A 14150-nucleotide genomic window follows, 5' to 3' on the forward strand; every position below is an offset into this window, starting at 1 on the left:
CCTGCGGAGCGGGCGAGCCAGCGAACACACAAGCCAGCGGTCTCGAGCTTCAGCAGTCGCTCCAGGGCAGCTCGTGGCCTGATGCAGGAGCAGGTCGCAGCTCGCTGCTGGAGTTCCAGGTTTCAGCAATCTGCAGCTTTCAACATTCACTCCCAAATTGTCCTGGTTTTCACCACAATTAATATAATAATATCATGCTTGTTTTCAGCGCTTACATAGGCGTTTATCATGTTCTGTCCCACTGAAACATAGAAAATGCACCACGAAATGTAAGCGATAATGGTAACAATTGTCCCCCATCCGGATGAAAAGGTGGAGACGTATGCACAGTCTGACCTCTACAGTGACCTTATGGCGTCCGTTTTTCCTGTGGAAAAGCAAACTGGTTCTTAGAAGGTTTGCAAATTGAAACAACTGCGAACGGTATCCCCCGGCAAATAAACCTTACGCCACACCCAGGGCCTGTGCACCAACTGAGAATGAGGCCAAGGCGCTTTTATCAGGCACTGGATGAAGCTCTTTGCCAAAACCCTCTTGCTTGGGACTTCAACGCTAGGGTGGGACAGAACAACAGGATATGGAGTGGAGTATCGGCTCGGGCGATTGGACGAATATATAGGCAAACCACGATTGGCTGAGTACATCTGTACATTTTTTTTTTTTGCTAATTTAATGACCTGCAAAGCACAATTCATAGCGTACGCAAATAGGAACTGGAATTCCGTGCTGCCACTTTAACTGCTTTTCTCCCCGTGTGGAGAAATCCTCAAAAAGAAGAAATAAATCACCATGAACCTTTCTTTCTTCATTTGGTTCATATATTGGAGGAACAATGTGGCGGTGACACACACACACACACACACACACACACACACACACACACACACACACACACACACACACACACACACACCTGTTGCTGGAGGGTGTGGAAGCCGCAGCCGCCGCCTCCTCCTCCGGGGAGCAGACACGCAGACGGGCTTTCCTCGGGATAATTAATAATTCGGGATATGATCCTTCACATTTTTTTATTTTGCTATCCTTATAAAACGGCTAACTAAGCCATTGTTTCAACCGAAACTACGCACTGCGGCCGGAGAGACCCGGTGTTCTCCATCCCGGGCGCATGGAGAACCGCATCGAGGTGCCCGCGATCCGCCCCCCCCCCTGGCCAATATATCTACAATCACCGGTTGTTTGGCTGATGGAAACTTTTGACACATCGCCCAACCCTCGTGGAGTACTACTGTAAGTAGTAAGCGGTAAGCATGGTATTGGCAAGGTGAATGCAAATGGAATCAGGCTCTCTTTGCTCGGAGCATAACCTTACCATACCATACCAACCTCTTTAACATCTGGAGGCTCCACGCAACCACCAGCTCCAATCACCAGTCACGAGCAGGTCTACAGTATGCAGACGACTGTGCTCTTGTGGCCTGTAGTCCGGAGGATCTTACGACTGTGAGAGTGTACAGCAAGATGGGGCTGGCTGTCAACACCACAGACACAGAAGTGGTCTCTCAGTGGAGTACCAGCAGTCCCACCCACTCTACCCGCCTTCACTGTTGGTGATGAACAGCTGTCATTAGTGCCATCTTTAAAATATCTGGGAAACATTCTCTCTGAGGATAGTGACATTGACAACGACATCCAGAGCTGCATTAAACAGGCATCAGCTGCCTTTGGGAGACTTCAGCGCAGAGTCTTTCAGAACAAGAACATTCATCCCTCCGCAAAGGTTGCTGTATACCAAACGGTCGGTGTCACCACCCTCCTCTGTAGCTGTGACGCTTGGGTAACCTACAGCTGTCACATCAGGTCTTTACAGTGTTTCCACATAAGCTGCCTCCAGGGCATCCTGGGAATCACCTGGCGAGAGCATGTGCCTCACACTGGAATACTTGCAAAGACCACCTGCAGAAGTATTTAGGCCATGATCACTCAGCTCCAGCTGCAGTGGCTGGTGCTGGGTGATCATGGGGGCTGAGTGAACATGACCGTACGCTGACCGTACCACTTGGGGACAGCTGTGTCGGGATAGGGTTTGTACACTGGAGATGGAGAGGACAACCAGAAGACAGCAGAAGAGAGCCAGGAGAAATGCAGCCATGGTTACCACCCCCACCACCACACATACGTCCCACCTGAAATAGAGCTTGTGGGTCCAGGATAGGACTGTTCAGCCATCAAAGATCTCTTTGTTAAAGGAGTGGACGTCGTCATCGAATTTCGATGGACAACCGAAGGAGTACGTCAGCAAGCTGAAGACGTAGCCTTGCCCCCCTGTGTGTGCGTGAAGTGAATAGGCCATTTATACCAAGTGGTTGGTGTCTTTCTGCAACGTTTGTAATCATTAATGAGCCTGTGAATGAGTAACTCCAAAATGTACATGTTTATCACAGAAATCAAAGGGCAAACGTTTGCCCCTAATCTTTCCCGGTTGCGGCGGTGATGTGTGATTTCCCGTGCCCGGCCTCGCTTTTCAGTCTGTTTTATCTGTCTGGTTTTACTTTTTTCCCACGCTGGGGCAAAATCTGAGTCACATCATTGACAAAGTGAAATGAAATGGCGGTGAAAACTTTGACAATCCCGCAGCCTCGTCAGGGTGCCTTACCCCAAACAAACAAGCCGCCCACATAACCTTTTCCCTTATCAGCTTATCTCTTCTCATCTCGCCACCCCTCTCTCTCTCTCTCTCTCTCTTTCTCTCTTTCTCTCAGTGCTGGGTGTGGAGACGGGCTTTGTGGAGCCCCCTCAGCTGGTCACCTCCCTCCGATCCCTGGCAGAGGGTGAGACACGTCTCCCCTGCCACTACCGGGAGGAGGAGGGTGAGAAGGTGGTGCAGGTGAGCTGGTACAAGGAGTTGCCTGATGGCACCAAGGAGCAGATCATCACCGCCCACTTCTCTGACGGCCACACAGGTATGGGCGTGCAGGAAGTGGTCTGAAATCAAATACTAAGTACCGCATACTGCATAATAGATACCACATACTCCATACTACAGCCGCCCTCTATTGTCCAGCGTACTTGAGTATGTATGTAAAAAGAACACTGCCTGTTAGTCAAGCGTTTCCATACTACTACAATATGTCATCCTGGTACTTTGGCATACTATTTAATGCATGCTATGGTTTTGGACATCCTAAAAACACATACTAACTTACTGTACTAAATAGTGCCCCGGGTAAGCAATTTCTAACGCAGCAATAGCAGTAGATCCACCATTTTGGGAAAAGTGGCTCCTGAGAGATTCTTACTAAAAAGGATATGGAAAATATTTATTATTTCTCTTGATATGTAATGGTATTTTGATTTTCGATAACTCCACTGCTACACTTAATATAAAAACAATAATAATTGCAACAGTATATATAAACTTTGCACAGACTTTTGCTAAAAATCATCCCTTTGAATTCATGTTCATTGTACACAAGTACAACTTCTAGTGAAGCCGGGGTGCGGCAATTAGGCCAACATCATAGTTACAAACCAAGCATACTATTTTAGATTTTCCACAAATACTGTCCCTTTTTCATTAGAATATAATTGTGTTTAACAGGTACCTGGCCAATCACAACCACTCTATAAAGTATAAAGGTGATGCTCTGAAGTTGAGGTCATTAATCAGATTCTCAAGTCAGTTTTATTTTTCGCGTCTTATTACGAGAGCGCCAAACCTCTCCATGTTGCTGAAGTTTAGTAATGTCCAGAGCGAAATGTACAATCGAAATGTCAATCCACAGGGGAGTTTATTTTGCTCAATGACCATAACTTAAGGTCCTGGTTTAAAAAAAAAAAAAAAAAAAAGAAAGATATATTATTTACTATTTTGTTTCTTTGTTTGAACATCAGAGTTTGGGCGTTACTCAGGGCGGGTGCGGTTCGAAAGCGGCAGCCCCACGGAGAACTCCGCTCTCCTCATCCCGATCACGGAGGAGTCGGACGAGGGGAGCTACATCTGCCACATTGTCACGTTCCCTTCCGGAAGCTTTGAGAGGAGCATCGTGCTCTCCGTCTGGAGTAAGATCCCTCTTCCTCAACCCCCCTTTCACCTCCGTCTCCTCCTCCTCCAGCTGACTAATCCTGTGAGAATGGTTGTAATGAGGCTAAAACAGTCATCTCACTGAGTAGATGCTGTAATGATGCCAACAAGGAGGGGGTGGAGGCAGGACTCAGTCACGAGTAGCTTTTGCTGCGTTCCGACTGCGCAAATAGTTTGAAACGAGTTTGCCTTCCTGGTTCATAACAAGTTCAGAAGTCACATGCGGTTATAGCATAATGCCGCTAAATGGGAAAAAAAGTTGTATTCAAAATGTCCCCGTAGTCTAAAAAGCAGAGTGAGAGCCAGAGTAGTAGTATCTGTCCCGAAACTTTAAAAATATTTTGTGAGATAGAATATAGCTCTTGATTGAGATAACGTCACTCCCAGTTAATGAAGGGTTAAGCATTTTCCCCAATGAATGGCTTCAATGTCTAACCAACAAGGCAAGTATCTTCAGGCCAAGAGCCATCATTTGATGGCTGTCGTTAACGACTCTTCATATTTTCCTAACAGTCGTCAGCAGCGGCAGCCAATTCTACCTGTTTGAACAGACCACTAATATCGACTTAAGCAACACAAATGCACAGTGAAGTCAATAATACCCCAAGTACTGGATTGGATCGGCCTCAGCGATGTAGCGGTGAATGTTTCGTACGTACACTCTACACAAAAATCAACCTTTCCTCCCTCTCCGCCAGTCCTGCCCATCTCCTCCCTGGAGCCTGTGGTCTTGGTGGAGGGCCAGTCGTTCCGCGTGGCCGCCTCCTGCCGCGCCGTAGCCCGGCCCACCCCGCGCCTCTCCTGGGACACCGAGGTCCCGGGCCAGTCCCAGAACCGCACCTCAGAGGGGGGCGCCGTGTCCAGCCACTACTCCCTGCACCCACTGCGCAGCATGAACGGGAAGCTCCTCGACTGTTTGGTGTGGCACCCGGGCCTGAAGCAGCCCCTCAGGCACTCCAATCGCCTGGAAGTGCAGTGTGAGTCGAGCGGAACCTGCCAGCGGTGCGCGTGAGGTTCAGGATCGCAAGAATTCAAATCAGGTTGTTGTTGTTGTCGTCATGTCAAAATCTGGCACCAGGGCCAGATTTTGACATGAGGACATCAATACCAACCCAACCCAGAATGACGTCAACACTTTAGCTTTCCAAAAATAAAGGAATTTTTTCCACTCCAGGAACTCATTGAAGACTTTTTTGTTGGTTCCAAATTGAAAGGGTAAAGTTGGGTGTCACTTGTAATCTTGGAATGTTGCTTGTTGCTCAATTAGAAATTATGAGGAGACCAAGTTAACTGAAGTGACTAAATGCTTTACCACAAAAAATCCTTGAAGGGATACTCTAAAATTTTACCAAATGCAAGGCTGTAGGGGGAAACGACTAGCCTTGCTTCTTACGGAATTAGGGAATCTTGCAGCGTCTCAAAAGCTGAGTTATTTCAGTGATACACCTTGTGTCTTTATGAGTAAAAATAATAACGAGCTCTTTATTGTTTGAAACGCGGCCGGTCAAGATGAACCATGTGGTATTGACCTTCTCCGTCAGAATTTGGATAAGTGGGACAAAATATCCCCCAAAAACTGGACGATCCCTTTAACGACTGGAGACATGCTCTCAAGCAAGGCATCCAACACTGAACGGATATAGTCAATCTCCCCATTCTGCGTCTTTTTCGTGTTGAAATGTGTTTCTTTATACTTTCTACAATACAATGTTTTTTTCTGGGTCGAAGGGCCGACATACTATTGTAAAAGAGTGTGACGTATACGCGATTCTCTCTCTCTCTCTCTCTCTCTCTCTCTCGCTCTCTCAGATCCTCCGGACGCCACCATCTCCACTGGCAAAGACGGCCAGTTTGTGGGAGCGGAGAACGCCGAGCTCACCTGCAGCAGCGGAGGACACCCCAAAGCCCACAACATCACCTGGACATGGTCGGTGTCAGCAGCCTGTGTGCTCCAAGCAATTATTATCATTATTATTATATATTTCTTTTTTTATTCTGCGTGTATGTATGTCTATCTACCATGTGTACTTTTAAACTGCTCTTTACACGCCACCGGAATGCTTCTCAAAACACGTGTAATCCGGCGCTTACCGTATATGCACACACAAAGGCGACACACAGGGTAACAACAAAGGCATGTGCGTCAACCCAAAGGAGGGCACTTTTGGGGCGGCGGTGGGGGCTTCAATTCATCAGGGAATAAAAACGACGGTGTCGTGTTGCTCAACCGGGAGCTGGAAAAAGAGCGAGGAAAATGTTATCACACCAGGCGGGTTGTGAGACGACACGAGGAAGAGTGGGAGACGCACGCTAAGCACTTAATCACAGTGCCCGACTGTAAATATTACTATAATGCAGCGGTAAAACACCGGGTCTGTACTTTAATTAGAGATGCAGTCCCAGCCACTACATTTACCACTGAATACAAAATAAACTCTTCTCTAGTGCCATGTGGGAGGAGTAAAAAAAAACAACATAATTTGGCTCACAAGACAATTTGGAAACATAGGCCTTCAAATGCATATATTTTGCAATATTTTGATGAGGTTTAAAACATTTAGTCAATTCTTTATGGTTGGCAATTTATTTACAGCAACTTAGAAACAAAACGAGAAGAATTGCACATAAACCTACCCACGTAAACATCCTTGTCTGTTTAAATTCTGACCATTTGTTATGTATCTCGGCTTTCTGATTCTCGCCTCTTGGTTGGAGATGCAAGGGGTGGGTTGGGGTGGGCTCGGCTGGGAATCTGAGAGGGGCCTGATTTTTGTATTTGTCGGGCAGAAGAAGATGGCCACCACAGCGCAGCGAAACTGCGGCAACCCAACTCCTCCCTGTGGAGTTGATCAGAAACTAGTTTCAGCCATTACTGTAGCCCCTGATGGATGGAGCGTCACAATGGCGGCCTCAGTCCCCTGACCTGCTCTAAATCCCCCCCAACCCTGCTATTTCGGTCCATTCAGGTCCACGGGCGCCACTCGTAGGCAGGCGGCTCCAGCTGCAGGTGCATAAGAAATTGCCGGTCCCTTTGTGGCGCAGCAAACCTACTGTTTGAGTATTAAGGTTGTCAAATTACTTAGGCATGCAAACCTGTTTTGGTTTTTGTTGTGTTGTTGTGTTTGCAGGTGGCAATTAAGGCAATTTCACGCTTCCATATCCCCGTTTCTTCATAGGAGCTTTGAATGAAACCCTCAAATTCCTTGAAGTCGAGGTTTAGTTTTAACCCTTGGTTGGTTTGCTTTATTGGTTTCATTCTCTCTCACAAAAGTCAACCACAAAGACAGATAGTCAGAGCAAAGGGGCGGCGGAATAAGTTGGACACTGGTATTTTCACTTTCAGCGGTGTCGTTTTTATGAATAGCCCCCAATCTAAAATAGCCCTGCAGGGCCAGCTCTGCAGCCCGATCGCTCCCTGTCTGACGCTACTGACCGCCCGGGGCGCCTGTGAGGGGTGCGCCAAAACAGTGTTTTTAATTTAGTACCTTAGATGTAGCTTCTGTCACGCACAATAGTCAGAGCTATTGTTTCAGGCAGTGATTCACCGATTTCAGTGAGCTTTACCTGCGTGACGCGTCCTTTACCTCCTGCGATGCCAACAGGAAGGGTGGAGCTCTGCCGGACGGCGTGAGCACGGTTGGTGGAAAGTTGGTTTTTGGGCGGGCCATGAGGCTGAACGACAGCGGGGTCTACGAGTGTGTGGTCAGGAACGATGTGGGAGCAGCGAGGTCAGAATTCACCCTGACTGTAGCAGGTAAGTGTGGACACATGGCAGCATGTGAAATGTTTTGTTTCTGGCTGTGGTTTCTGTACGCCATCAAAAATGTCATTCACAGTTTGATAAAGTGAACCCGCCCGACCCCCCCGTGCCATGTTTTGTCTTTATTGTAAAAAACGCACAGAGAAAGAATATTTGGAGTCAAGGAAATAGAGTGTTTAACCTGTTTGACAAGTGGCCCCAATTCAACTTAAACTTGAAATAATAAAACAACAATATTTTCTGCCCCCTTGTGACAATGTACGCAATTGCACGTTTCCTTGATTTTTGACAACAATTTGTGTGTGACTTGTGTGAATCTGCTTGACGTGGAGACACAGGGATAATTTTTCCCCTCCTACCAGAGAACTCGCGCAGCCACGAGACCATAGCGGACAACCTTTTACTGATCATTATCGGCTCCGCTGCGGGGGCCTTGGTCATGATCATGGTCATCGTCATCCTACTGGTCAACCGCCATCATCGACGCAAGAACATAAAGTTGGCGATGGCGCTCAATGAAAGAACGTAAGCGGACTCAATCTCTCGTGGAGTCTCCCAGAACAATTAAGTCCTCATAATGTGGCGTCTTTTTTATGTTTTCTTTCCTTTTCCAGGGAGGAGATGAACACCCTCTCCAGACAAACATCATGCAGGAGACTTAACTCCGTCAGCACGGATCCCAGAGTGCAGGTACTGGCATGGCTAGTTCCACCACCTTTTTTTTTTCCTTACCCAAGAACAATACCTGTAGGCTAGAGGGAATCCTGGCTGGGAGCCCCGCCCTAGGAGTGCCCAGCCGCGCCGGAGCCACCGGCAATTCAGCCGAGACCGATGATTAGAGGCCTCTGCCACTTGAAACTATCTACACTATGATGTGTATTCAGACACATCATTCATCTTTATTTTAAATAACCCCCGTTTCTTTGGGTCCAACTCAAATTTCTTCCAGCCTGAAGATTACGCGCAACTCAGAGTTGGCAGTCGAATAAAAGACAGCCAAATGTCTCTGGTGAGTGTCCTCTTCACTGTGAATACTGTACTGTGTACTAAGATGATAGATTAAGGGCTTTTTTTGTTTTCCTATTAGAATACCCCTCTGTCACATTCTTGTGTTCAAATATGTCGCAAGTTTCAGCATTTCTATATAATCCATAATGACCCTCCACATCTTCAGGACCACAAAAGCAGCCAGTGGGGGACCGCGGCCGGCGTGGAGCTGGACGAGCTGGGCCGTCCCGTCCTCTGGCACGGCAGCAGGGACGGCGTGAGGATGGCGGACGTGGACGAAGAGCGGGAGGAGCGCCGGAGGAGAGTGGAGTCGTACCTGAAGAGCAGCAACATGTCGCTGGTATTTATCATCTCCAGGGAGTTTGGTTTGAAAGATGGGTTTGGGTTTGGTGACGTGCCACGCTCTTAATTTAAAAACTAGACCAAGTGACCAATGGCAGATGGGTTTTATAGTTGGAGGGAAGGTGCTCTGCTCCTTATTTATTGAGTTATCTAGATAATAATAAAGCTACACAGCATTTTTTTTAAACAAGGTTATAAAGTGCTTTGCTTTAGAGGGATCAAAAATAAACTAAGAAACGGCATTAAATGGGTGTAAGATGATGCATACTGTATATGAAAGATAAGCTTACTTATAACTAGATATTCAAGTTAGATAATTAGAACACCGTGTCAGAGTTATAACCTTTTTACTAGTCAGCATTTTGTATAGATTAGTTAATTCCATTTCCAGGAGAAAGCACCATTGCTTTAACAAATACCAAAATATGGCAAAATTGAATAACTTTGACCAAATTAGGTGTTATCATAGTTTTCAGTGGGACCAGGAGATCATTTGAAGGAAGGTTCCTCACTATACATTATATTGCTTAAATTTTCCAAAACCTGAAAATAAAGACAACATTAAAACTGATATGGTCCTTTTGAGGGGATTCTGAGTGGCCTGAAGTGGACTGTAAAAGGATAATAGAGTATAGAGGCGAGATAACAGGATAACAACTCTAATTTCCTCTTGCTGTGTCTGATTGTGTCTTCTAACCGATGGGGTCACAGCTTCAATCTGTGTCTCCTCGCTGCGCTGTCTACCAGGACTCGGGTCTTCCCTCGTCCTTGGTCCCCCTGAAGCCCCAGCAGCAGCAGGAGGGTGGCGGCGTCGGGCCCAGAGAGCTGGACCCGGGCAGCCCGGGGGAGGAAGGCGGCCCGGGCGAAGCAGACTGGGAGGGAGCCGAGCGCTCGCTGCCGGAACACGACGAGGACGACAGCAGCAGCACTTACCAGATCTCTGAGGCGCTCACCAACCACTTCTACTACAGCAACGGCGTCCTCCGGCCCAAGCCACACTCCAACGCCATCCTGCTGCACCCCAGAGGACAGATCATTTAGCCTGCACGCTTCTGCGTCGATAGCCAAGACTGACGATCCCTTTGTTTTGTGGACGAGGACGCATCAGTTGTGTGCGATGGACAAACTCCTCAGGCATGGACGCGGTTTGGACGTTCCACCGATGAGATGCAGGGTTCACCAGCATCATAAAGAGTTATTCCCTTCCACCGAGTCCAGTTAAAAGGTCTCGAAGCTGCTGTTTGGGTTGTGTGTACTGTGGTGTTGTTGAGCCGCACTAAGGGACAAGGGAACTGTACCCAGTTGGTTCCTATAAATAAGATAAAGACCCTGTGCCAAAGTTAAGTGCTGTTTCAACCATCTAAAGTGAGGGTGGCTACACAGTATGAAATAGTGCACCTCTGGCTATAACAGTACCGTCTGTCTTTGCGTGTGTTTGATATCGAGGGATGTTTTTTCGGGGCTCTTAATGCTTTCACAACTACAAAAACAGGTCATGAGTGCCGTGTTACTCTGGTGAACGTGAATAGAGTAACTACACTTAATATGGATCCATCTTGCATAATGAAATCGCAGCCACGGCCAGTGGCCAATGAACACTGAGCACAGATTATGTCGTTCTTCAGCCATTGTGCTTCTCTTGTCACTTTAGGCATCACTAGGTCATGTTCAGCAGAGCCAAATCTCAATATATAATATACTTCTGTAACTTTGTATATTTGCAAGTGTTTATTTTCTATGAAGTTCTGAAATGATCATGAAGATGTTTACTATAAAAGTGTATGCAAATATAAAAGAACAAATTATTTCCATTTATTAAAAAGCCTCATGAATGGCAACAGTCATTATCTCCCAATAACAAGAATACATGTACAAGACAGACCTTCACCTGCTGAGGACAGTTTGCTGAGAAACCAGTGTTGTAGCATAAATTGTAAAACTGTCTTTTTTTCAGTAATAAAAGAGTAGGCAACATTGTGACATAGGAGGATGCGATGAACCCATACATTCAGGAGGCTGGATCAGCATGATTTCTGAATGAATGGAATCATCGCCAGACGGACAAATATTAACAGGATTAACAACTCAACAATTGCACTCTCTCTCACTCTCTCACTCTCACCAACCCACAGGTCCTTCTGCGCAGCTGGAGCTAAAGCACTGCAGGACTTTCACTTTCTGAACCCGGGATCATCCAACACAAACTTTCTGGTTTAATCAAAGTCTCAGATAAGATTGTGGTTTATGAGGGGAAAATAATGTGAGTTTTTGTCATAAAGCATTGACTAGAAAGGCCAAAATAATTTTTCACGCCATCTTTCTTTCTTCCGAGGCGATAGGAATGAAGGATCACAGATTGTTATCGTCAGCAATATTTCCAAAATGCATCATAAATTCCTTGTGAGTTCGCTGGTGCGTGCGGAGGTTACTCCTCTGCGAGAAGCGCTTGCCGCACGTTTCGCACGTGTACGGCTTCTCCCCCGTGTGGATGCGCTGGTGCATCTCCAGGTGGCTGAAGCGGTCGAAGCTCTTGCCGCAGAACGGGCAGATGAACCATTTCTCCCTGACGCGGCCATTTTTCAAGGCCTTCTGCGCTGCGTCATACTGGTCTGCAAGAAAGGAGAAGGCACTGTCTGAGTGGGAAGCCGGCGCCGAATGGCCTTGCATGTGGCTCTCCGAGGGCAGTCGGACGGTCACTCTTTGCGATTGGCCTGCAACCTGCCCCGGCTGTGCCTGACCTAAAATCAAGGCAGTCGTCCGATCGCTCATGAACCTGTCTATGTATCCCATTTCTGACGAGTTGCCGTCAAGGTCGTCCAGTGCATTTTGGATGAGCTGCATTTCCTTGTCCAAGCATTCCGAATATTGCTCTGGCTTAAAAAAGCAATCCGAATCGTCTGTGTCGTCACTGTCCACGATGGAGATGGACGACCACTGCCGACTTTCCCTCTCTTCAGAAAGCTCCGCGGCTCTGGGGTTTGGCGGCGCCGTCTCAGGCCGATCAGCTCCATCGTCGGCGTCGTCTTCGGGTTCCATCGGCTCCGCCTCCTGTTCCTCCTCCTCCCCCACGATTTGGATGCTGTCTTCTTCTTCCTCTTCCTTCAGTGCTAGGCCCGACTCTTCCTCTTCTCCGCCCTCATCTTCAGTGTGCCCTGATCCACGGAGCTCCATGCGTGGCTCTTCTCTCTGCTCGGGCGGGGCCTCGGGGTTGCTTACCCGCATGTCAACCCTCTCTGTGACGTTCTGTTCTGACTGCTTTCTTTGAACCAAATCTATAATGGACCCTGAAAGGAGAAGGGAAGAGAAGTTGAGTTGGTTAGAAGTTCAAGAGCAACTACACTCTCTATGTAGGTTACACCACACTTCACACAGAACAACATCCCAATAGACACACAAAACAGCTTGTACAATATATTATTATTATGGCATTATTACTTTTAGACTTTTTAGAGAAGTTGAAATAATTTTGTAGTAACAGTTATGATTTAGAGCTACTCATCCATTGATATCCATGGCCGCATGTTGTATACGCTTTTATTCATTCTGTACCGAATATCACATCTATATTTCTATGTATACCGACCATTAATAGCAACCACACTGCCACTTAGCCCCAGCTAGAGCTGTCAAGATCATCACATTTTGTTGACAATTGTCATACAAATGATTACAATTATCAATTGTCAATGTCAAATGAATCAACTTATTACAGGAGACAATAACTCCTGTAATAAGTCGATTCATTTGACATTGCACATTCATTTCCCTCCACTCAACTGATGGAAACTCTCCCAATTCCCATTCTATTTATTGCGAGCTTTCTAACACTGGATTGAAACGCCCCTCACATTTGCATGAAAAAAGATCCAGACTGTTTTACAAAAAGATCGCGATCTCATATAATTGCGATAAGGCGATTATCTAATACGTGTGACAGCTCTAACCCTCGACATCATTTGACTTATCCTGTGCCTAGAACACACTTGTATATTCTGTATTTTTTGCATTTCCTCCTGCTTTTGATTGAAACTCGTTGGGCTTAAATAGCAACTGGTGGGTTGACCGGTTCTTCATACTCCAGACTCCAAAATACAACCGCCCTCGTCGGCTCGTCGGACCTCACCGTCGCCGCCGGGTTCGGGCGCCGGGTTTTCCTTTTCCATCAGCAGCACTTTCCTCCTCAGATCTTGGATCTCCTGCTCCCTCCTGCGCAGCTCCAGCTGCGCCCAGCCGAAGCCCTCCTCCCACAACTTGCCGATCTCCAGCACCGCAGCCTTCACCAGCACGTCCATGACCGCGCTAAGCTTGTTCTGAAACGCCACGCTGCTGGCCATGTTTTCCTGGATCAGCATCTCCCCCCCCCCCCCCCCGATACGCAGCGATGTGGGGGGAAAAATACCGATCGATTTGACTATTTACCGATAGAACGAATTAGGAGCCACAGCTCCGCACATACCCGCTGCTACTTCCGTACATAAACCAGAAACGGAGGCTTCTCGCGGTCACGTGAGACGACTTCGGCTACGGCGCAAGCGGGGGGTCAAAAAGCCTCATCAGCCGCTCGTTATTTTAAAGGAACAATAAAACTCTTGAAGGTTCTTGCTGGTGATGCAAGACTAGCGAACGATCCGCTCGTAGCGAACGGATCGTTCGAGCTGACTCGGGATTCTGGAGTCACTCCGGCAAAAGACTGAATTGTCGGACGCACACTGAAAATAATTACGGCTGACTACACTTAAGTCCAAGTTAAACAGAAAACAACGCCAAGGCATTTGTGGTTATTGATATTAAATCTGACTGATTTACACTTTGCATTCCACCTGTGAAAGTAATTTCAACAGGAGTAAATCAGTTTTGCGATTCACATGTGAACCTGTATTTTGGATAGGATTAGGATAAGGTTTTTTTTGACTGAATCAAATGATTTCTAGAATTGCCATTCACAACTCTTGACTCTTGTTCGCTGTTCATCGGAAGCCCTCCCTCACTCACCATGCC

The 14150-nt window shown here is 47.0% G+C and overlaps 2 protein-coding genes across 2 annotated transcripts; one reads left to right on the forward strand and one right to left on the reverse strand.

Annotated features, from left to right (window-relative positions):
* Window positions 1-1268: 1268 nt before the first annotated feature.
* On the forward strand, window positions 1269-10193 carry nectin4b (nectin cell adhesion molecule 4b; the record flags this gene model as incomplete). The annotated part of the gene is made up of 12 exons (XM_080011240.1): window positions 1269-1282; window positions 1443-1528; window positions 2721-2921; window positions 3853-4020; window positions 4741-5019; window positions 5852-5969; window positions 7645-7796; window positions 8165-8327; window positions 8417-8492; window positions 8752-8811; window positions 8977-9150; window positions 9900-10193. The coding sequence occupies 12 exons, from the start codon at window positions 1269-1271 to the stop codon at window positions 10191-10193; spliced, it is 1785 nt and encodes a 594-aa protein (XP_079867366.1).
* Window positions 10194-10942: 749 nt separating this feature from the next.
* Window positions 10943-13606, reverse strand: LOC307238422 (uncharacterized protein). The gene is made up of 2 exons (XM_080011391.1): window positions 13276-13606; window positions 10943-12436 (listed from the first exon to the last, which is right to left on the reverse strand). The coding sequence occupies exons 1-2, from the start codon at window positions 13502-13504 to the stop codon at window positions 11502-11504; spliced, it is 1164 nt and encodes a 387-aa protein (XP_079867517.1). The 5' UTR covers window positions 13505-13606; the 3' UTR covers window positions 10943-11501.
* Between the last annotated feature and the right edge of the window lie 544 nt (window positions 13607-14150).

Source organism: Zeus faber, assembly GCF_960531495.2.
Source record: "Zeus faber genome assembly, chromosome: 12".
Taxonomy (NCBI): domain Eukaryota; kingdom Metazoa; phylum Chordata; class Actinopteri; order Zeiformes; family Zeidae; genus Zeus; species Zeus faber.